At 35.8% G+C, this 24,217-nt stretch overlaps 2 protein-coding genes and 1 pseudogene across 20 annotated transcripts in view; 2 read left to right on the top strand and 1 right to left on the bottom strand.

Annotated features, from left to right (window-relative positions):
- Positions 1-13,758, bottom strand: part of Ints13 (integrator complex subunit 13) — a 29,332-nt gene extending 15,574 nt beyond the window's left edge. For 2 of the 5 annotated variants that reach the window (XM_046435800.2, XM_058576300.1), the window contains exons 1-6: positions 13,201-13,758; positions 11,982-12,213; positions 9,527-9,601; positions 3,672-3,874; positions 3,193-3,273; positions 1,142-1,232 (exon numbers count right to left, since the gene is read on the bottom strand). In XM_046435800.2, coding sequence (XP_046291756.1) covers positions 1,142-1,232; positions 3,193-3,273; positions 3,672-3,874; positions 9,527-9,601; positions 11,982-12,206 — 675 coding nt within the window. In that variant the 5' untranslated portion in view covers positions 12,207-12,213; positions 13,201-13,758. The remainder of the gene's footprint in view (positions 1-1,141; positions 1,233-3,192; positions 3,274-3,671; positions 3,875-9,526; positions 9,602-11,981; positions 12,214-13,200) is intronic. The other 3 variants (XM_058576298.1, XM_046435804.2, XM_058576299.1) reach the window with 3 other exon arrangements.
- LOC124087106 (large ribosomal subunit protein eL15-like) lies at positions 7,468-8,021 on the top strand (annotated as a pseudogene).
- A 129-nt stretch (positions 13,759-13,887) lies between the features above and the next one.
- Positions 13,888-24,217, top strand: part of Fgfr1op2 (FGFR1 oncogene partner 2) — a 28,861-nt gene continuing 18,531 nt past the window's right edge. For 3 of the 15 annotated variants that reach the window (XM_046435814.1, XM_046435817.1, XM_058576303.1), the window contains exon 1: positions 14,146-14,322. Coding sequence is in view for 1 of the 15 variants with exons in the window: in XM_058576303.1 (XP_058432286.1) it covers positions 14,317-14,322 (6 nt within the window). In the remaining 14 variants the exon portion in view is untranslated. The other 12 variants (XM_058576301.1, XM_058576302.1, XM_046435805.2 and 9 more) reach the window with 7 other exon arrangements.

The following is a 24,217-nucleotide window of genomic DNA, read 5'->3' on the forward strand; positions in this document are numbered from 1 at the left end:
TTCTGCAGATAAAACTTAAAGAATGTAGGAATCACCATGAACATCTCATTTTGTTGCCAATAAATGAGATAAGGCAATCAAAAGGTATAAGATAAAAAAATTATTCATTACAGGGCAATAATATTTATTATAAATTATTTATTTTAGTTATTATAAAATAAAACTAACATATTGCCATATTATTACAAGAGGCAGAACAAAGTTAATAAAAAATGATAGAGATAATGACTTAAAAATACCACTTAACTATAAAACAGACTACAGCAATACCAGCATAATTATATTAAAAATTGCAAAATAAAAATTCCAGAATATAAGGACATATACTTTTTTTAGGTGGGGGGTAGTACTAGAGATTAAACTCAGGGACACTTGGCTACTGGGCCACTCCCCAGCCTTATTTTGTATTTTATTTAAAAACAGGGTTTCACTGAGTTGCTTAATGCCTCGCTTTTGCTAAGGCTGGCTTTGAACTTGCAATCCTCCTGCCTCAGACTCCTGAGCTGCTGGGATTACAGGTGTGTGCCACCATGCCTAGCAAGGACATACAATTTTAATTTAACTACATAAATAGATTTGTATTTCTAAACATAGACCACTGATGGAAAATAATCTGACATGAATTCATTTAACAATTAACATAATTATCTTTTCCTTTGAGATTTTCAAATTTAGTTAAAACGAAAAAGTAAAGGTTGAGAATTAAGTTCCCCCCACCCACTGCCTAACATGTAAAATTAGTTTCTTTATCAACAGAGTGTATTTTTATTAAGAAAAAAGAAAGTGTATTGTTTTTCTAATGAAGAAAAGATTTTCATACAATACAAATGGCTACTAATAACTGAAATTTATTGAAGCACTTAGGAAGAATATAAATTGTGTATGGTTTGGCAACACATTTTATTGAAATAAACAAATGTCAATAGGCAAGCAAAATAGAAAATACTTTTTTTTCCAGAAAATACTTTAAAAACTATAATTTTAACAATCTAAACATTTGTCCTACAGGTTTTGCTTTGAAAAATTTAAATATTTTCTTTTCAGTAAATATTGATATTGTGATCACTTCAATGCTAACCTTTCTCAGCATTCATTAATAAGAACTCACAGTGATCTTTTCTTCTGGAACTTTTACACCTACCTCTTTTTTAGGACAATCAGATACAAGGCTGTCTTCACCAACTGGGTAGGTGTGGATCAAGACCAACTCACATTTTTGAATCTGCATGAGACTTAAAGAGAAACTTTTCACTTAAAATATAAGAATATATACTATGTAAAGCATTTGGGTAGGTAAACTACTACAACTTTACTACACTAAAACAATATATTGCTACAACCAGACACTACTGTTAACACAAATGCTAAGTATTTAGAAAGACAGTGTATAACCGCTGTATTTGAACACAATGGTTTTATCAATTTTAAGTACAAAAATAATTTTCTTTTTGGAGGATTAAAAAAATACAGAATTCTTATAATTATCAAAGAGAAAATGAATACACTGTATATTAATTTCCCTTGTACTAATAATTTCTCTTAAGAGTAAAATCAGGAAGATTTGATTATTTCCAAGAACACAGATTAGTAATGCTAAGAACATCCCCCAACTTTATACTGAAATTTTGAGACTCACAGAAAAGTACAATCTTCAATGAACACTCCTATATCTTACATTCTATTACATGCATTTACTATTAGCTATATTTTCTACCTAAAATTTTATTAAACCATTTGTAATTAAGTTGCAAAGGACCCTCCTAAATACTTGAGCATGCTTCTCCTAGTAAAAATAATCTTACAACAATAATACCACTAACCCAAGAAAATGTAATCACTCAATCCAAATTATAATCCACATTACAATTCACATTAAATATGTCCTTACTAACTGTAATGTAACAAGAAATCTGTATTTGGTCTCTGCCCTGGAGTTCCTAGAACAGTGTTCTTAAAACCTGTATAAATTCTTAAGACAACTGGGTTGTACTAACGATCTATTACTCTAGTATTTGATCTTTGATCTCAATTTTCAACATTGGAATTTCCCTTGGAATTTCCTGGGTGATAGGAGTATTTTTTGTGCTAATGAGGAAATTCGTGGTGGGCTCTTTGATAGCTCCTGGATGGTAAAGCTATCACCAGAAAGACCAAGCTATAATTAGAAGTTTAGGAGCTTTCAGCCCTACCCTACCATCCTCCAGGAAGGAAAGAATCATCAGAGAGCAAGTAATCAATCATGCCTATGTGAAGCCTCCATAAAATTCCCTGAAGCACAAGATTTAGAGAGATTTTGTGTTGGTAAACATATCCACATGCTGAAAGGGCAGTACACCCCAACTCCATAGGGACAAGAGCTCCTGTACTTAGGACTCTTCCTCCTATGTACCTCTTTACCTGGCTGCTTGTCTGTAGTCATTATAATATCCTTTATAATGGGGTATCGTAAAAGCGTCCCTCTATTCTATAAGCCACCATAGCAAACTATCAGACATGAGGAGGGAGTCACGGAACACCTCATTTCTACCCAAATTGGACAGACAGGTGAAAATCTAGGGATTTACTACTTGAGACTGATGTCTGACAGTGTGTGGGGTGGGGGACAATCTTGTGGGATGTATCTTAATCTGCAGGGTCTGGCAAAAACTCTAGTCCGTTAAGTATCATATCTGAACTGCAGGACACCTAACTGGTATCTAGAGAGTTGGGGATTTTGTTGATGTGGGGAAAAAAACCATTACATTTGATTACTCAGGATATGGACATAGAGAGGAAAAAAAGTGTTTTCCTTTTCAATAGCTTTTTTCTTTTTTAAAAATTCACACAATGCAATGAGTTGTTATGTTTTGATTTGGTACATACTGAGTAATGCTACCTACAATTTGTACATTTTACAAACACTTAACAGACTATGAGAATGAGCCATCAAAACAAATAGGCATTAGAAATTTAAGTGCTATTTTATCCTTCTGATTACATTTCCTGTGAGAAAAGTAAATTTCTTAGGTGCAAGACAAAATGGGAAGAAAAGCCTCTACATTCTTAGTAGTCAATACTTTTAGACTAATTTGTTGAGTTAGGACAGAATTCAAGGGAATACTAAAAATCACATTAAAATTCTTGGAAATAACTATAATAAAATGCATACAAGATGAAGTTGAAGACATTTATTTCTTTATGGATCATACTCACTGATCTGAATTTGCAGCAAGCTTGTTATGTTCATGAATGGTTTCCTGGACACAGTCTTCAAGCATTCGCACATGACTATCACTGTTTCATAAAAAAGACATAGGAAGCTTAGATAAATAAACAGTTAAAAAAAATTGAAAATACTATTAAGATAAAAAATATACTATTATTAACCTGCATTATCTTGTATAAACACTTAAAATTACTTTAATAAGGATTGTCTTTAGTGTGTTCATTCACAATACCAAACAACTATCTGAAAAACTAGTGATAAAAAAAAATAATAATCAAATCAATTTACATGACAACACAGTTTTCACAGAGATGAGTCTTCATTTAGAATTGGATAAATGCAGCATTAATTTTAAAGGGGAAAAAAATAAAAAATCCACTTGCAATGTGTTTAAGTGTTTATATGTAAACCATAATAGGAATGACAATTCCCTCAGTGAAAGGATTATTATGATTAATATCCACACCTTTTTGCATTAGTAATGCAGATTATTCGTCCTCTATTTCCAACACGTTCTGCATTCTCCATGAGTAAAGTACGAGCCTCATGTTGATATTCAGTAATTTTGCAAAGCGTTTCCACTGCTGCAACAAGACCATGCAGAATACTGCAGCATTCTGGATCTGCCCGAGGATTAGGAGGCCCAACAGCAGCTAATGCTGCCATTAGCTAAGCAAAAGGAAAAACAATTAGGTTGACAAAAGTAGTAACAAGTCAGACAAAACACTCACAAGAAAACTACACACCAATGTATTTTTAAAATATAGACATAGACATCCTTAATAAAATACTAGCAAACCAAATCCATTTGCACACAAAGAATTATTATATACCATGATCAAGTAGTATTTATTTCAGAAATACAAAGTTGATTTAATATCCAAAATCAATTAATGTAAGACACTGTATAAATTGACTAAGAAACAAAAATCACATGATAAGCTCCATAAACAGAAAAAAACATCATTTCACAAAATTCAAGACCCTTTCGTGAATAAAACAAAACAAAATGACAACAACAACCAACGAAACAAACAAAAATATAATGCAGGAATAGAAAGGGAACTTCCTGAAAGAGAAGAGCGCCTATGAAAAATCCACAGATAACATCTTACTTAATGGCAAAAGACTGGATATGTTTTTCCTAATGGAACTTACGAATAACGATGTCCACTCTCACAACTTTTATATATACACATAAGTTATTTTTAAACTTCATGAGAATTGCTTACTCATAAAAGGTATCCAAAAAAGAAAGAAAAGTTACTGTTTATAAAAATGTCATATAAAGTCCCTGTTACATAGGAAAAACTCAATAAAAAATCCTAATTCCTTAGGAGTCAGAGACATATGAATTGAAACTCTGGCTCTGCCATTTAATCTCTTATGGATTTTTCTCTAGTCTGATAATAAAACCTATAATAGAACCTATCCCACATTAATGTAGTATTTTTAAACTTTAGCCAAAAAAAAAAACTTTAACCAACAAAAACTCCTGAAGTCTGACACCTTTTCTGTAATAAAATGTAAGCTGTATAGGATAGAGTTGTATGCTTAATGGAAAGAATTTTGGGCCTACATATGTATGTTAAACAACCTCTGGCTGCTGTACACCTCAGTCCATTCACCTGTACAAGGGAAGAGTTGAAGCAAAGGATGTTTAAGATCCATCTGGCCCAAACGTTCTGAAATCAGTCAACTTCACTTGTTACACATTACTATTCCTAATAACTAGGGAAAAACGTGACACAGATAACCAAAGCTAAACATTAAATATGCTAACACAGAGAAGACTAAACGTAATTTATACAAAATGTCAATTCTCTTGTATCTTTTTTTCTTTTTTGGGGGGGTTACAGTGATTGAACTCAGGGGCATTCAACCACTGAGTCACATCCCCAGCCCTATTTTGTATTTTATTTAGAGACAGGGTCTTACTGAGTTGCTTAGTGCCCCTCTATTGCTGAGGCTGGCTTTGAACTCTCAATCCTCCTGCCTTAGCCTCCAGAGCTTCTGGGATTACAGGCCTGCGCCACCACCACGCCTGTTCTCTTGTATTTAATATTGTTATTGTATTTTAATATTGTTGCCTTTACATCTGAAGTTTCTTACTCCATTCACAATTTAAAAGCAGTGCATGTGATAATGTACCTTCACCTCAAAAGTAGAAGTAATGCTTCTTTTATGATTGGTCACCTATCAAATGCACACCTTCATTGCACTACAGTGGTGCAGGAAAAAACCTATATACCTCTTTGTATTCACCCACAGCTAGAAAGACTTCAAGCTTCTTCCACAGTACTTCCAAGAGATAGTACAAGAGGAATGCATGAAATCCTTAATATTATTTTTCCAAGTAATGAATGAATATTAAGAATATTCTGGTTGGGTACAGTGGCACATGCCTGTAATCCCATCTACTTTAAAGGTTGAGACAGGAGGATTATAAATTCAAGGCCAGCCTTGGCAACTTAGCAATACCTTATCTCAAAATGAAATTATAAAAGGGTTGGAGGGCTGGGGTTGTGGCTCAATGGTAAAATGCTTGCCTCATATGCTTGAGATACTGGGTTTGATCCTCAGCACCACATAAAAATAAATAATTAAAATAAAGATATTTATTTTACATCTACAACTAAAAAAATATTAAAAAAAAAAAGGCTGGAGATGCAGAGCACTTGCCTAGCACACATAAACCAATCCCCAGTTCCACCAAAACAAACAAACAAACAAAAACTAAACTAAAAAGATAAAAATGCAAAGCCAAGCCAATGAAATCCTACTCCTTAAGTCACTTATATCTAAAGAGTGTAAGGTTAGATATGTTTGATAATCACAAATATTTTAAGGGATAAACACATTTTCTTTAAAAGTATTACACTAAAACTCACCTTTAATTAGATTATTTCTATTAAAGAGAATCCATTAACAGAAAAATTTTAGCATGACATAATTCAAAGTGTATCCAATATATCACTAATCCCTATCTCTCATGTTGTTCAATTTTACCAGTGAAGAATCTAGTAGAATAAAGTCTTCCATCCAACTAAATAATAGCAATGAACATAATCTACCAGAAACTCAATATTTTTAGACAAATAAAGTTAAGAAAACATAAACTTAATTAAGCAAGCATGAGTTTATTTCTGTTCCCTCCACTATGACCACAGCAATTTTTTAAAAAGTATAAACCCAAAGATGAAGGAAAAAGAAGATAACAACAAATGTCAGATAAAAAAGATATCAACAATAATACATAAAAATGAGTGAAGAAGTGGTAATAAACCTAATAGAACTGAACAAGATGAAATTTAAGTATCTACAGGGGAGAAATAGAGGCAAGATGATATGTCCTAAAGAATTAAAAAGAAGTTTGAGAACTTGAACACAATGCAGGGTTGAGACAACATTTTAAGAACTATAAGTAGCTTTAAGTCAGAATAGGTAAAATTTGATTCTAGACCCTACAACCTAACCCAGATAAGTGACTATCTCTTCCCCACTCCCACGCAGAATTACACTTGTGAGTGGACACAAAACAGAAAGCATGGATACCACAAAGCACAGCATAGAATAAGAGTAAGTTACTAGACCAGCACTGCTCAACAAAACTTTCTGTGATGTTGAAAATGTTCTCTGTCTGTTCTATCTATTACAGTAACCACTATCTATGTGTGGCTTACTGAGCACTTGAAATATGGCTAGTGCTATAAGAGAACTAAATTTTTAATTATATTAAATTTTTAAATTTAAATACACAAATGTGGCTAGTAGCTACTATATCAGTTAGCAAAGTACTAGACTCAAAACAGAAAAATTTAAATACAACCTGGATGTCTGCGCACTGAATGACAACACAAACCATCCCCTCCTGCTTCCAGAAAGCTACCTACAAAGTTTATAGAATATAAACTTTGAATAGTAGAAGATCTTCTCTGGAGACTACAAATAGTTCCAGAGAGATGATCTGTTAACTCTGACATTTGGAAGTTCCTCAGCAAAAATAACTGTCTTAACCTCTGAAGCTTAGTCAGCAATGCCTAATCCAACATAAAGATTTTCTAATCTGCTGTTTAATGCCTTGTTTTTAAATAAGATTGCATAGACAAATGTCATCAGGCATTTAAGAAAAGCCTCAACATGAAAAAAACTCTTGAGAACACAGAGGGATCAAAGAAAAACTTAAAACACACCATAATTAATGGCTCCAGATAAAAAATATTACACCCATAGGTCTGGTAGCAGCCATCAGGTAAGACAAGATGGGCATATACAAGTACATCCAGGAGCTATGGAGGAAGAAGCAGTCAGATGTGATGCACTTTCCTCTGAGGGTCCACGGCTGGCAGTACCGCAAGCTCTCTGTGCTCCACAGGGCTCCCCACCCAACCTGGCCAGATAAAATGCAGCATTCATGTGCACTGAGGTGGCCACAAATGTCCATTTCCTAAGGGTGCAACCTATGGCACGCCTGTCCATCATAGTATTAACCAGCTAAAGTTTGCTTGAAGCCTTCAGTCTGTAGTGAGTGAGATGGACGTCGCAGTGGGGCTCTAAGAGTCCTGAATTCTTATTGGGCTGGTGAAGATTCCACAAATTCTTTATTGGTCCATTCCACAAAGCTACCAGAAGAAATCCTGACACCCAGTGGATCACCAAAACAGTCCACAAGCACAGGGAGATGCATGGTCTAACATCTGCAGGCCATAAGAATTGTGGCCTTGAGAAGGGCCACAAATTCCACCACACTATTGCTGGTTCTCACAGTACAGCTTGGAGAAGCTGCAATACTCTCCAGCTCCACCGTTACCACTAACATAAGTATGATGTTCGTAAGGTTCATACCTAATAAATAATTTGGGACAGTCATGTCTGCTGAAAAGTGTTATTTGTCTGTTAAAACTAGTCTGCAGATTATTTCATGAATACTTTGTCAAATTGTGGAAGTTAAATTGCAATAATGTTTGAAGACAGTAAGTGATGGTGTACCTTGTTTCTAATTAGATAAACTTTCTGTCTTGCTTTATCTTATTAGGGACTTATATGTCAGGGTTTAAAATACTCTGTGTGGTACAAAAGGTGTCATATTCTTTTAAAAGAGGAAAAAAATTATATCCGTAAAGTAAGAAAAAGATGATAAAAATGATATAGTTACAATGTAAGTACAAGTTATTGGAAATGTAAAAAATATAAATAACATTTCCATATGAGTCAAAAGATTCAAATAATGTAGAACCCAGAGAGAGGCTCAATGAGAAGAATAAGGAATTTAATCCCATAAATTCAAAATCCCACTAATAGGTATGCTAAAAAGACACGGAATATAGACAAGAACATTATCAAAGATACAGCACAGGGACTTTTTCTTGAACTGAAGAATATAAGCCATAGCACCATGAATGAGATATATTACTAAAAAATTTCAGAACACACAGTGGGAAAGATAAAATTCTAAAAGCTTCCAGAAATTATGAAGAAAAATGATACTGGACTTCTCAAGAGCATCATGGAGGGTGTAACACAGTATAATGATGTCCTCAAAATTTTTTGAAAAATATACTTCCAATGTGGAATTTCTATGCTCAAAATATCAAAAAAAAAGTAAGGTAAGTTACAGGAATTCTGGAGCCTCTACCAAAACTAAAGACTACAGAGAGAGAAAAATGAGACCTGAAAATTAGAGCAAAGAGGATAACTGCAGTGCAGTAAGCCCAGAAAGTGCCAGTTCAGACTGTGCTTCAAGAAGTAATTCGTGAAGGTATCAAACTGTTAAATTATCTAATACATCTATAATAAAAATACTGAGAAGTTTAAGCAAACATAGAAAAAAGGAAATAATTAATTCTAGGAATAAATAAAAATTTGCACAAATAATCATAGATATTACCTGGCATAATAGTGAAAAACACTGTATGTGGACATTATAACAGAAATATGAAATTTTAAGCAAACCAATAATTCTGATATAATAATTCTGAGAAAACAGGGAAAGGAATGGGTGAAGGGAATATAAAAAAGATAAATCCTAACAATAATGATAAATAGATAAATTATAAATTGAGACCTCAATAAGTAGGAGTAAAAATATGTTGTTTAGAAATATGAAAATATACATCAGAAAAACTAGAAGTGAAAGATGTTTGGGGGTGAGAGGGTGAGTGAAATGGAAAGCTGTTTTTCTTTTAATTTAACTGGAAATTTTAAAACTATGTATAAATACAACATGGACATAAATAAATAAATAAACTTTTTTAAAAAAAAAAACTATTGCCATATTTAGATAATTTTCAAAAACAGCCACAACTTAAAACCTAACCATACCTCCTGTAAATTTTGGTCTTCTTGAGTCCAAGAATTTAAAACATGTGCTCCAGAGTCACTCACAATGAAATTCACCTAATAGATGTCAAAGAAACAATTAATATTCAACTATAGTTTTACTTAACCACCATACTTTAATATAATATGCAATTTCTACCACTGATTCATTGTTTGATTAATTCATTCATTTTATAATAACAGAATGCCTAGCTTATACCAGGTACTATTCTTAGCAATGGGGACATGGTACTATAGGGATGGATAAAACAATTCTGTCACAATGTGGGGGAAGTCTAGAATAGGGAATGTGACAAAGTAAGGAGCATTGCAACAAGAATACAAATTAACATGATAATTTCAGAGAGTGATAAATACTATGAAAAATAGTTGTTAGCTACTCTAGATCGGGTTGTGAGACACAGGCTCTCTATAGAAAGTGGCAATCTAGAGAAAATTAAAATGACCAAAGGAAACTAGCCACTGAAAAAAACAGGGATAGAGAATTCCAGGTACAGCAAACAGCAAATGCAAAAGTTGATAGGTGTGTACCCTTAGAAGAGTTTAAAAAAAATAAAAAATAAAAAAAATAAAGAGTAAGCAGAGTAGCAGGAAAAAAGTTCAAACAAATAGGGCAATAGCCTTATCTATAGAGCACTCAGTAATTCAGACCACTGAAAGCCAAATAATGGATTTGAAATACATTATTTTTACTAAAGTAAAATACAAAAAAAAAAAAAACAAAACATTATTGGGGCTGAGAATATAACTCAGTGGTAGAGCACTTGCCTAGAATGCGAAAGGCCTTAGGTTTGCTCCCCAGCACCACAAAAAACCACCAGGTAGGATGATGATAAGGAACATATTAGAAAATATATCAAGTGACTATGTCACTTTTTGAGAGGAGGAAGAAATTTCTTTTTTTCCCCTGGATGAGATGATCTTTTTTCCCTAATATACATGAAATGTTAGTTTCCTTCTTTAAAGAAAAGGTTTGATAATCGGTCTTTTCTCCAATGTTTATCTGACAGGAATAAATTTTATAGCCACTTTATTAGATTATCTCACTTAAATCTTACAGCGAGAAAATAGGTATAATACTTACATAGGAGGAAACTAAGGCTTGGAGAGATTAAGAAATATTATCCAAGTCACACTGCTGGTTGCTAGATGCCAGGATTTGAACTGAAGCCTGTGCCTAAAATCAAGATGCTATTCTTCCCCTCATTATATATCTATACAGGATGCACAAAAATTTCAAAAGGGCCAGGTGCCACAGCGCAAGCCTGTGTCCCACCAGCTAGGGAGACTGGGCAGGAGGAGGACCGTGAGTTCAAAGCCAGCCTCAGCAACGATGAGATGCTAAGCAATTCAGTGAGACCCTGCTCTAAATAAAATACAAAAAAAAAGGGTGGGGATGTGGCTCAGTGGTTGAATGCCCCTGAGTTCAATCCCTGGTACCCTCCCCTGCCAAAAATTATAAATATATAAGGAACTTATTTTTTAACTTGGAATATATCTGAATGCATAATGTTGGACTCTCTATATTCACCTTAGCTGTGACTATGCTATCTTTGCCAGTCTAAGAATTGGCTAGGTCCCAGCCCAGGCTGCTGCAAATGAGACGGAGAGCACATCATCCACTTGTGGCTAACCAAATGACTTTCCCAAAATAAAACATCTGAGATAATAAAACCTAAAGATAATTTTTAATACTTAAATTTTCTATTAATCATCAATTTCTCTTCTTGATATAAAAAAAAATTCCATTTAGCATCATTTTTTCTTTCTTTCCTTTTCTTTTGGTGCTGGGGATTAAACCTAGAGCTTCCCAATGAGCTACACTCTTAACCCCAACTTAGTATTTTAAGAGCATTTCTTTTTAAGTTGGGCAAATCCTAAGCAGTTTAGTATATATTCTTTAGAATGGCAAGCAGCCAGTCTGCTTAGATTCAGATTCTGGCTCTATCTCTAACTGGCTATGTGACTAGGGACAAGTTTCTTTACCTCAGTTTTTGTATGAACACCACAACTGTAATAAACAAAACTGATATACAGCTGGCAACATACCAGCACAAGTAGAGAAACTGCTTATAGCCAATGCTCCTTCTGCTTGGGCTCCCATAATTCTCAATGGTGCTTGTTCCATATTAGTTGTTACATATTAAAATTGCCTCAATACTTATGGTACCTACTTCATCTAACTGTTGTGACAATCAAAGGAGCTAATAAATATAAAGCACTTCGAAACATGTCTGGCGCATGTAAGTGTTCAATAGTTACCAGCTGTTATTACTGGTTCCAATTAAATATCTATAATATATTTATCCCAAATAGCAGTTCTGTGTGCATTTTAAGTAGTAAATAAATAGTTCTAAGTCAAATGTACAACAAATTTATTTACACAGTTAAGTATATCCCCCCCATATCATAAATTTTGTTTGTAATGTATACTCACCAGCTTTTTAAATGGAAATATATCATACATTATTCTACAGTACTCCATCGAAGATTCTACTGAACAAGTCCACAATGATTTAGAGATTGGGGCCAGAGGGATGATTCCTTGGGTTCTATTCTTCACCAGCATATCAAACTCCACATGCTGTCGGCATGATTCTGCCATATAAGGGCAGTGATCCACAACAAATACTGTTTTATGAGATTCAGAAAAAATCTTCATTTTTAACCTATATGGGGAAATGTACATTAGTTAAATGGTGATATATAACATGTAATATCTTAAATTATTTCTAACTAACAGGACTTTTCCACACACACAAAAAAATTGGTAGGAGATATTAAAAATATGTTCAAAGAAATTTGCCCAACAAAGGAAAAGTTTAATGACAATGTTTACCAGGGTTAGGACCAGAAAGCAACTGGGTCAATTCAAATGAGACTGTCACTTTACCAGGCACAGAAAGTTACATTCCATAATTTTTTTATTTTTGCTTTTTAAAATAACTTAAAATTGTCAGAAAAAAACATTTTATATATCATTGTATCTGATTCCCTTATATTTACCAAACATGAAAAATAATAAATACTCTTCAAATACACTTTTGGTTATCCTAATTGACATTGATATATAAAAACCTCTAAGTCAGCAATTTTGAGCTTCCCTCCAAAAACAAACAAACAAAAAAGTTTCAAGACTTCTGAAAAAGGTGAGTGGAGTGAGGGAAAACTAACAATTAAGGAACGTGACAGCAAAAGTAAAGCCCAAAACATAATAAACAACTCCCAAGATAACTGCATATCGGGTCTTCGTATTAGGATAAGGACCCCAAACTCATTCTTCTTCTTGACATTTGATAGACCACAATAATTTCCATGTAGAACAGAATAACTTGGTTGCTACAATTACACTGTTGGGGAAATGGAACTTTTTAAACTTTTTCTTATTAAAACAGAGCATGAGATACTCTCTTACTTCACTAATAAAATACTAAATAGACAAATCCACATTCCAAAAGCACATGTTTAGCAGAGGAAAAGTGTTCATCAAAACGAACTCTTTTTACGACCGCTATTTTCTTCTGTTCTCAAAACACATCTCCCCTTCATGCAAAACTCTCTTTAAGAAACCTCCTAGACACACTCTGCCGGGGGTTGGGAAGGGGGTAATACAAGGTGAGTGGATAGGGAAGACCTCAAAATCGAGGTTCGCTTACTTTCGTGCCTGGTCCTGCAGTGAAAACCAACAGAGGCTGTGCCTCTCTGGCAAAGGCTGCTGGCTGGGAGGGTGGGAGAATCAACGCACAGTCAGGAGTGTCTGGTACCAAAACCAGGGGACTACGCTTTCCCCGCACATCTCCAGAACACCGGTCCTTCCCAGGCTTCCTAAATGCAGGAGTGCGCGCGTGCGCGTGCACATACACACACACTCACATACTCGGGCTCGCGCTTGCGCAAAGCACTCTTCGACAGCCCCGCCAAGCTTCTCTTCCTCCTCCAAGGACCGACGCACAAGACGCCAAACAGGAAGAGGGCGGAGCCAATGAGAAAAAAAATTGCCTCCAACCTCGAGATGTTCTACCCACTAATTTACCCAATCACCCTTTGGGAAGAATGATCCGGGCGACCTAAGAGTGTCCCCAAAAGTGAAGTACCAACCACAGCACCGCTGAACAGGCCACAACCCCTTAGATTTAGAACCCATAGGCTTAGCACCCACCCTCCCGCGTCTGCTTTTCTGTCTCTTCACCTAGGCCCGTTGCCCCTAGAAAAACACGCGAGACTTAGCGAGAAGACGAGCTAAAACTAGAGTGGGTAAACAGGGAGGGACACAGGAAGGCCCCGCCCCTACCTCTCCCGCAAATCAGCGGCGAGCGGCCGGCTCTGCTCCACGGTAACGCGAGGGAGGAAATCTCGCGAGACTGGGGCAGTCAAGGAGCGCTAGTCGGGGACGGTCGGCGGAGGTTTATCCCGGGTCAGTGATGGGGCTGAACCCCGCTGACTTGCCAGTTGTCTGTGCTGTCTCTGTTGGATTCTGCGTCTGCTCGCTGAAGACGCGGAACAGAGGTGCGGAGTCTTTTCCTTTGGGTGCTTAAGACCCGGTCGTCAGAGGTCCTCATCTCCATAGCCGACGGCTGCGAGGGATTGAGAGCGCAGTAAGTGGTATAAACCCGGGGACCAGAGCGGGCGTAGGCGAGTCGGAAGCTTCCTTTGCCTGTGGGCTGCCTCGGTGCGTGCCACTTGAGAACCACCGGCTCTCCGGCCCCGGCCACTTCGCAGTCTCAGCTCTTGGGAGCCAGCCCGGTGCTTAGCTTTGAGCTCCTCTTTCCGGAATGGAGGTACGGAAAGTTTATTAGAAACTCTCGGCCCCAAACCTGTGTGTACCATCCGTATTTGTTTTCTTCTCTTCTTACCCACCTTGAGGGTTAGGGAAAGGGACCCTTTTTCCTCCAGTTTACCCCTTTGCAGTATTTGCCGCAGATGACCATTCCCTTCTTGAAACCGCCCTCCAAGAGATATTACTCTTTTTTTCTGGTTTTCATCTTTATTCCATCCCAGATACTGATACTGACACCAGTATACGTCCTAACATCCAAACTAGAAACCCAAGAATCCACAGTTCCAGTTAAACTGCACTGTATTGTTTCTTCTTTCACCAGAATTATTGCACCTACCCCAAACTAGTTTCCCCGTTAACGTCCTTACAGTTCTGGCATACATTTTGTTTACATCTCTCCTTAAACTTTTCAAGTAACCGTATTGCTGACAGAATCAAGTCCTAATTATCAAGCATGTCATTCAAGATCTTTTACAGTCTGTCTCAATCATATTTTTAGAGTCTCAACTTGCTTCTTCTCCAGATACTTTAACGTCCAACCATACCAGACACTGGCTGTTTTTTCCAAAAGTGCCGTGCATTTTTCACAGCTCTTTCTCTTTATAGGACTGTAGCATCTGTCCCTGTTTGCCATTTATCAAAACTTAATTCGTGGATTTTCTCAGACTCCCCCAGGTGACAAAGCGCTTCAGATAGTTTGGTGGTATTTATTAGGAAGTATTATTTGTTCATTTATCTGTTCTGCGAACTTGAAATTGAGTCTGAAATCATGTCATTTCATCTTTGAAATAGAATCTATTCCAGTGCTTGGCACATTATTTATATGTACATATGTATACATATTTATAATTGTTCTAAAAACTTTACCACGGAGTTTTTAGTTCCTTAAAACCATGGAATTTTAAGACCTAGAAGGAACCTTGTATATTTGCTTGAAGGCCCCTGCCTATTTTGAATATGAGCAATCCCATACTCCTAATACGTATGTAATTGTAAAATTTTTAAATTATTGGTTGATTGGAATTATAATGGAAAGGGAAAAAAACCCTATGCTTTCAAATAATTTTGTGTTTTATTATACTATTATATTTGAAAAGTAGTGGAATTATATGTGAGAGAAATGTCTTAGACTGTTTGCAATGCTTCCTGTGTGTGCATTCATGCAACTGTGCCACTGACTCCTTGGCCTATAGGTTAGAAACAATGGGTTTAGATTAGGTTGGTTCCTTTTGGAATTGCTGTAACTGTTTGCATATGTGTATATGAAACTTTTGTTTAATTGTGATTCTAAGGATATTTTATTATGGCGGGGGGCGGTTACCCGGGATTGAACTCAGGGGCACTCAACCACTAAGCCACATCCCCAGCCATTTTTTATACTTTATTTAGAAACAGGTGCTCACTCAGTTGTTTATCACCTTGCTGTTGCTGAGGCTGGCTTTGAACTCAAGATCCTTCTTCCTCAACCTCGGGAGCCACTGGGATTACAGGCCTGCGCCTTTTTTTTGGGTGTTGGAAATTGAGCCCAGGGGGACTTTACCACTAAGCTAAGTCTCCAGACTTTTTAATTTTTTATTTTGAGATAAGTTCTCACTAAGATGCTGAGGCTGGGTGCTGGGGTTGTGGCTCAGCAGTAGCGTTCGCCTAGCATGTGTGAGGCCCTGGGTTGGATCTTCAGCACCACATATAAATAAATAAATAAAATAAAGCTTAAAAAAAATACTGAGGCTGGTCTTGAACTTTCAGTCCTACTTCATTGGGAATATAGATGTGCACCACTCTGTTAGGTCCAAATATATATGATTTTTCTAAAAATCTTCCAGCATTATTCCTTTCAAATTCTGTTCTGTCCAACTTTAAAAATTAATTTTCTTTATAAAGCTCCAATTATGTTCACTGCACCAATGAAAATTTTCCGTGATTTCAAATAGTGACATGTATGTCTGTATAATGCTTATTTTTATGTGTAATTAAATGCATAATTCTTGATCTCTTAAGATTATGAGCTTTGGGGGCTGGGGATATAGCTCAGTTGGTAGAGTGCTTGCCTAGCATGCACAAGGCCCTAGGTTCAATCCCCGGCACCACCAAAAAAATAAATAAAAATAAAAAAAGATTATGAACTTTTCTGAAAGACATAACTATGCCTTTTTATTTTTCTATCTCATGTGTCAATTAATGTTATCTACTAATTGTCATTAGAGGTATCTACTTGGACAGTTAAAAAAAATTTACACTAAACTGACATTTAAAGAAATCTGTGGTATATCAGTAGTCACAGTAATTTTGTGTAGGTCTAGCTATAAGATAGTAGATTTCTGGATAAAGGAAACAGATGAGTGACCTGAATTTTTTAAAATTTTCTTAACCAAAAAGAAGTCTATAAGTAAACAGCTGGCAATTGCTGTCTTGGGTAGGTGGCAGTTTCTTTTTTACCAGCAGCAGAATGTTCTTGAACCATCTGCCAGGAATCTTGAATGTACATGTTTGGTGGCAAGAGTGGGTGAGAATGTGGCTAATGCAGGAAACACACCAAAAAAAATTGTTTAAAAAAAATTTGCCTGCAATTTAGACCTACCTATAGAAAACAATGTAAACATTTTGTGACTAGTTAAAGTAGGTAGGTACTAGGAAAATAGGCAGGTATGTTAAAAGTATAACTTTTTTTTTTAACTGAAGGCTATTTTTAAAAAAATTGAAACTTGTTAGTTTGAAAAGTACTTCTTCCACTCTACTTATTAGACAAAGAAAGGGAGGAAATCATTTTTCAGGAAGAATAGCAAAATAAATTAATATTATTAAATATTTTACACTTTTGTGGTTTCACATACAGGAAATGAACATGCAAATTCTTAGAAACTGTGTCACTGTTTTTCTGAAATAGTAATAAAATTATCCTTTGAGCTGCCTGCTATTTACAGTTTCTTTCCCTGAATAGATGGTTTTATAATTATGAACAAATTTTAAGTATGGTTCATTTTGATAGTGTTTCATTATGCAGCCTAGAGAATGTTTTTTAAAGTAGATGTTAATTATAATTTTTAAAAGTCTATCGATAAACTTTTGTTGCTTAATTAACTAAGGTCTAATTAAAATGGTTCTTAGGCTTGTATTAGTTACATGAAAAAAATTTTGAAATTTTGTTTGGTTTTGGTACTGGGATTGAACTCAGGGGCACTCAACCACTAAGCCATATCCCCAGCCCTATTTTGTATTTTATTTAGAGACAAGGTCTCTCTGAGTTGCCTAGTGCCTCACTTTTGCTGAGACTGGCTTTGAACTAGTGATCCTCCCACCTCAACTTCCTGAGCCACTGAGAATACATGTGCCACCGCAGCAGGCAAAATTTTGTAATTTTTTTTATATAAATTGTTCTTAGGCTTTCTTGTTTATTTCTTATGACTATCTTGGAAGTTCATTGATTCGTTAGAGTCAGGGAATTTGCTTTGTTTTTCTACCTATGCAGGTCAAGATGGTTTCTGAATAAGTGAAAGCAAATAAGACCTTGTGAATCCAGCCTGGCTCAAGAATAAAACTGGGATCGGAAGATCTATTTCTGGTACTAGCTGGGCTCTTTCACTGGGTTCCTCATATTGGTAATTACTAAGTCTATTTTCTTTTCTTTTGGGGGGGTACTGGGGATTGAACTCAGGGGCACTCCTCCACTGAGCCACATCCCTAGCCCTGTTTTGTATTTTATTAGAGACAGGGTCTCACTGAGTTGGAACTGGCTAAATTGCTGAGGCTGGCTTTGAACTCTCAATCCTCCTGCCTTATCCTCCTGAGCCACTGGGATCACAGGCGTGTGCCACCCCACCCGGCCCCTAAGTCTATTTCTTATTGGTAAAAAAGGAATAATAATACTTGTCCTGCTGCCCAATTAAAGTGGTACTCCTCAAATTCCGAAAGCTACCACCAGTTTGAATGAATTATCACAAGCATTTTGATTTTTATTCTAGAGTACTCCAGAAGTCTGGGTTGAATTAGATTGGAGAGAAGGCTAAATATAGGTAAAAACAATTCTGAAGAAAAAGCAATGACTTAGCAAGGGTTTTAAAACTATTAAAACTGAAGCGGTTGGGTATTGATGATAGACAAATAGCCATTTTAATAGGGTGGTAAAAAAACACATCATGGTTTTAATTGAATATCTTTAATAAGCACATCTTTTCATGTGCCTATTTACCATACATGTTTTTTTAGTTAGTATTAAAGTCTTTTGCTCATTTGCTTATTTTAAAAACTGTATTCTTAGCGTTCGTTTTGAGAGATTTTCATTGTAAATACAAGTCTTTCATCAGATATGTGATTTGAAAGTATTTTCTTCCAGTATAGATATAGCTTGTGTTTTCAGTCTGTCTTAATGGTATTTTTCCTTAGTTGTAATTTTAATGAAGTTCGGTTTATCAAATTTTTCTTTTAGGAGTCATGCTTTGGTAAACATCTAAAAAAAATCTTTGTTTAACCCCAAGTTACCAGGATTTTCTCCTCTTGTTTCTTATAGAAGTGTTACGTTTAACATTTAAAACAGTGTTCCATTTTGAGTTAATTTCTGTATAAAGTGTAAGAATTGTGTTGAGATTAGTTTTCTGGCATATGGATGTCCAGTTCTTCAACCATTTGTTGAAAAAACTAACCTTTCTCCTTAGGCTTGCCTTTGCACCTTTTCAGATATCAATTGACCATGTTTCTGTGGGCCTATTTCTGATCCTCTATTCTGTCTCTATCAATACTACAACTGTCTTGATTGCTGAAGTAGGTCTTAAGTTTTAGTGTGATTTTTACAACTTCAGTTTCAAAATTGTTTTGTCAAGTCTATCTTTACATTTCCACAGAAATTTTATAATTGGCTTGTCCATTTCTGGAAAACAGAATTGCTGGGGTTTTGATTGGAAATTGCATTAAATCCGCAGGTCATTTGTGGAAAACTGATCATCTCTATTACATTGAGTCTTTCAATCGTTGAACATAGTTGTTTCTCCATTTATTTAGGTCCTCTTTAGTTTCTTTTCATTAACTTTTTGTAGTTAGCATGTAGACATTACATGTATTTTGCTTCCTTTTTACCAAGAATTTTTTGTTTTGCCCAAGAATTTTTAAAGAGTATTATAAACGTGTTTTGTTTTGAATTTTTGATTTTTGATTCCCATTTGTTCATTGCTAGTTTATATAGGGGCCTTAAGCCTCCCACCCCTACCCCACCTCCGCTACTGCGGATTGATCCCAGAATATTCTACTACTGAGATACATCCCCAGCCCGTTTTTAAATTTTGAGACAGGGTCCCCAAGTTTCTGAGGCTGGCCTGGCCTCAAAGTTATGATCCTCCCTGCATCACCCTCCCAAATCCCTGGGATTACAGCTGTACACTGCTGGGCCAAGCTTTTTTTTTTTTTTTTTTAATTTCTAACATAGTGTTGGCTATGAATGAAGGCGGTTTTCTTTCTTTTATGTCTATATGCTCCCCCATTTTCTAGATTTTTTTCCTCATTATTATTGGTTATTAGAATATCCTTGCCTTGTTCTAATTTTAGTGTGAATGTACTCAGTCTTTGTCTATTAAGTATGATTCGCTGTAGGTTTTTTTTTTTTAGAAGTGCCCTTTCTCTGTTTGTAACTTCCCTTCTAGTCCTAGTTTGCAGAAAGTTTTTACTATGAAAGGATGTTGAATTTTTTTCTAGTGTACCAATTGGTATGATCAAGTTTTTTCCTCTTTGGTGGACTATAGTGATAGCCTTGAATGGTGGGATAAACTCCACTTGGTCATGGTGTATTACTTCTTTAATATATGGCCAAATTTGATGTTATGGTTTGGATGTGAGGTGTCCCTCAGAAGCTCAAGTGTGAAACAGTGCAAAAATGTTCAGAGGAGAAATGATTGGGTTATGAGAGCCTTATCCCAATCAATGAATTAACCCCTGATGGAATTAACTGAGTGGCAATTGAAGACAAGCAGGGTGTGGCTTGGAGAGGTGCTTATTGGGGACATGTCTTTGGGGTATATGCTTTTTATCTGGCAAGTGGTGTCTCTCTGCTTCCTGATCATCATGTCTTCCACCATCATGTCCTGCTCACCTCCCACCTCAAGGAATGGAATTGGCTGCCTATGGACTAGACCTCTGAAACTCTGATCCCCCATATAAACTTTTCCTCCTCTAAAATTTTCTGGTTAGGTCTTTTCAGTCATAGAAGTGAAAAGCTGACTAAAACATTTGATTTGCTAATATTTTCTTGAGAATTTTTGCATGTATATTCATGAGGGATGTTGGTCTATGTTTTCTGTGTTTCTTTTACTGTCTTGTATAGTTTGGGTTTCAGAGTAATACTGATTATCATTTATGAGTTTGAAAGAATTCCCTTTACTTCTGGGTTTGTTTGTTTTTTATGTAATAACATTGGTTATATCTCTTCTTCAAATGCATGTTAAAATTTGTCACTGAAACCATCTGGTTGTGGAGATTATTTGCAGGATTTTAAAATTTTGTTTTGTCCCAGAGATAGGACAAAACCACAGGCCCTTAACCACTGAGATATATCCCCAGCCGTTTTTATTTTGAGATAGGGCCTCGATAAGTTACTTAGGGCTTTGCTAAATTGCTGAGGCTGGCTTTGAATTTAAGATCCTCCTGCCTCAGCCTCCAGTGTTGCTAGGATTACAGCTGTGTGCACTCATAATTTTGCAGGATTGGACCAATGGTACAGAATAGAGGACACAGAGACCAATCCACAAAATTACAACTTTCTTATATTTGATAAAGGGGCTAAAAGCATGCAATGGAGGAAGGATAGCATCTTCAACAAATGGTGCTGGGAAAACTGGAAATCCATATGCAACAAAATGAAACTGAATCCCTTTCTCTCACCATGCACAAAAGTTAACTTGTTGGAGTCCAGCTCCAACAGGGGGTCTCAGGAGACGAACGGATGGTGAGGAGTCGGCGAAAGGAAGGTGGAGAAACAACACAGACACCAAAGTGAAGGTGCTGAATCCCAATCTTTACTTGTGAAGTTGATCATATATACTTTTCATTTTGGCAGGCTCATAGTACTTTGTGGTTACAAAACAGGAATCATTATTCAAAGAAACAAAATATTACGTAGCTACAATTAGAATAGAAGAATATATCTTGGCTTATGCATAAGCAAGCATTTGAACTTTCAGTTCGCGTTTTGCTTTGAGCTGTTTCTGCTTAGTTAACTTTTAATAATAGTTAGAAATGTCCCAAACTATTGGCCTATACCTTGACTATTCTTTCTTGACTTACTGACTGGAACCGGTGCCATGGTTACGGCAAGTGGTTGACTTGTTTTAATTTTAATCAAACAAGAGTAAAAGCACAAACCATTGTGCACAGGAACAAGAACAAGTTGCCCAGTACTAAGCACTAATCTGTCTTCTTAACATTAATTATTATTCTCTAGATTTTAATTTAATTTCTCAAAAACTTCCTTGACAGGAATACAGGGAGTTTTTCATTAGACATTAACAATTTACGCTTCACAGCTGAATCATTGCATTTAGACCAAACAGATCTATTCTTAGAAGTAGTTACATTAATTGGGAAAGTCATGTTTTTTCCTTCATACTTAATGGTCATATGAGAAATCGCAACTATACTTATTAAAGGAATACAAAAACAAACCAGCCCATTCCCAGAAATATACTGTGCTCCTCCAGAGGATGGACGCCTTGCGCCATCCACCTCAGTAGGGCCTTGCCATTGCCTGAGTCAGGGGAGGGGCGCAGCATTAACTCAAAATGGATCAAAGAGCTTGATATCAAATCAGAGACTCTGTGTCTGATAGAAGAAAAAATTGGCTCCGATCTACATATTGTGGGGTCGCGCTCCAAATTCCTTAATAGGACACCCATAGCACAAGAGTTAATAACAAGAATCAACAAATGGGACTTACTTAAACTAAAAAGTTTTTTCTCAGCAAGAGAAACAATAAGAGAGGTAAATAGGGAGCCTACATCATGGGAACAAATTTTTACTCCTCACACTTCAGATAGAGCCCTAATATCCAGAGTATACAAAGAACTCAAAAAATTAAACAATAAGATAACAAATAACCCAATCAACAAATGGGCCAAGGACCTGAACAGACACTTCTCAGAGGAGGACATACAATCAATCAACAAGTACATGAAAAAATGCTCACCATCTCTAGCAGTCAGAGAAATGCAAATCAAAACCACCCTAAGATACCATCTCACCCCAGTAAGATTGGCAGCCATTATGAAGTCAAACAACAACAAGTGCTGGCGAGGATGTGGGGAAAAGGGTACACTTGTTCATTGCTGGTGGGACTGCAAATTGGTGCGGCCAATGTGGAAAGCAGTATGGAGATTCCTTGGAAAGCTGGGAATGGAACCACCATTTGACCCAGCTATTCCCTTTCTTGGACTATTCCCTAAAGACCTTAAAAGAGCGTACTATAGGGATACTGCTACATCGATGTTCATAGCAGCACAATTCACAATAGCTAGACTATGGAACCAACCTAAATGCCCTTCAGTAGATGAATGGATAAAAAAAATGTGGCATTTTACACAATGGAGTACTTACTACTCAGCACTAAAAAATGACAAAATCATGGCATTTGCAGGGAAATGGATGGCACTAGAGCAGATTATGCTAAGTGAAGCTAGCCAATCCGTAAAAAATAAATGCCAAATGTCATCTTTGATATAAGGAGAGCAACTAAGAACAGAGCAGGGAGGAAGAGCATGAGAAGAAGATAAACATTAAACAGGGATGAGAGGTGGGAGGGAAAGGGAGAGAGAAGGGAAATTGCATGTAAATGGAAGGAGACCCTCATCGTTATACAAAATTACATGTAAGAGGAGGTGAAGGGAAAGGGGGGAAAAAAACAAGGGAGAAAAATGAAGTACAGTAGATGGGGTAGAGAGAGAAGATGGGAGGGGAGGGGAGGGGAGGGGGGATAGTAGAGGATAGGAAAGACAGTAGAATACAACAGACAATAGTATGGCAGTATGTAAAAACGTGGATGTGTAACCGATGTGATTCTGCAATCTGTACACAGGGGAAAAATGGGAGTTCATAACCCACTTGAATCAAATGTATGAAATATGTTATGTCAAGAGCTATGTAATGTTTTGAACAACTAATAAAAAAAATAATTTTGCAGGATATTTTTAACTATGTATTCAATTTATTTAAAGTTAAAGGACTATTATAGAATAGCTATAGACTTTAATAGTAACATAACTACAATAACTATAATTAATAGTTATAGAATACTAATTTTTATCTTTTTTGTGATTTTATATAGTTTTAGTTAATTCATTTCGTTTAAATTATACATCTTAGTTGTGTGGGATTAAATAGTATTCACTTTTGCTTTGAATGAATTAGGGGTCCACAGTGATAACCCTTCTTTTGTTCTTGACATTGATAAGTTGTGTCTTTTGTTGGTTTGTTTGTTTCTTGGTTAGTCTTGCTGGAGATGTACCAACTTTGTTATAAAGAACTGGCTTTTGATTTCACTGATTTTTCTCTGTTGCTTTCCTGTTTTCAATTTTATGGTTTAATCTTAGTGCTCTTTATTATTTCTTTCTACTTTTACTTTGGGTTTATTTTGTTGTTCTTTTCCCATTTTCTGAAGGTTGAGGCATAGATAATTGATTTGAGGTCTTTCTGATTTTCTAATATAAGCATTTAATGTTCTAAATTTCCTTCAAAGTACTGTTTTACATGTATGCCAAAATTTTTGATATCTTGTAGTTTCAAATTTATTTAGATCAAAATATTTCTGATTTCCAGAAATTTCCTTTTTAGCACATTATTTAGAAGTGTCTTGTTTAATTTTAGAATGTTTGGAGATTTTTTTTAACCTATGTTATTTAATTCCATTATGATCAGAATATAATTTA

This window comes from Marmota monax, unplaced genomic scaffold, assembly GCF_021218885.2.
Source record: "Marmota monax isolate L192 unplaced genomic scaffold, Marmota_monax_Labrador192_F-V1.1 WCK01_AAM20220418_F8-fsc00012, whole genome shotgun sequence".
NCBI lineage: Eukaryota > Metazoa > Chordata > Mammalia > Rodentia > Sciuridae > Marmota > Marmota monax.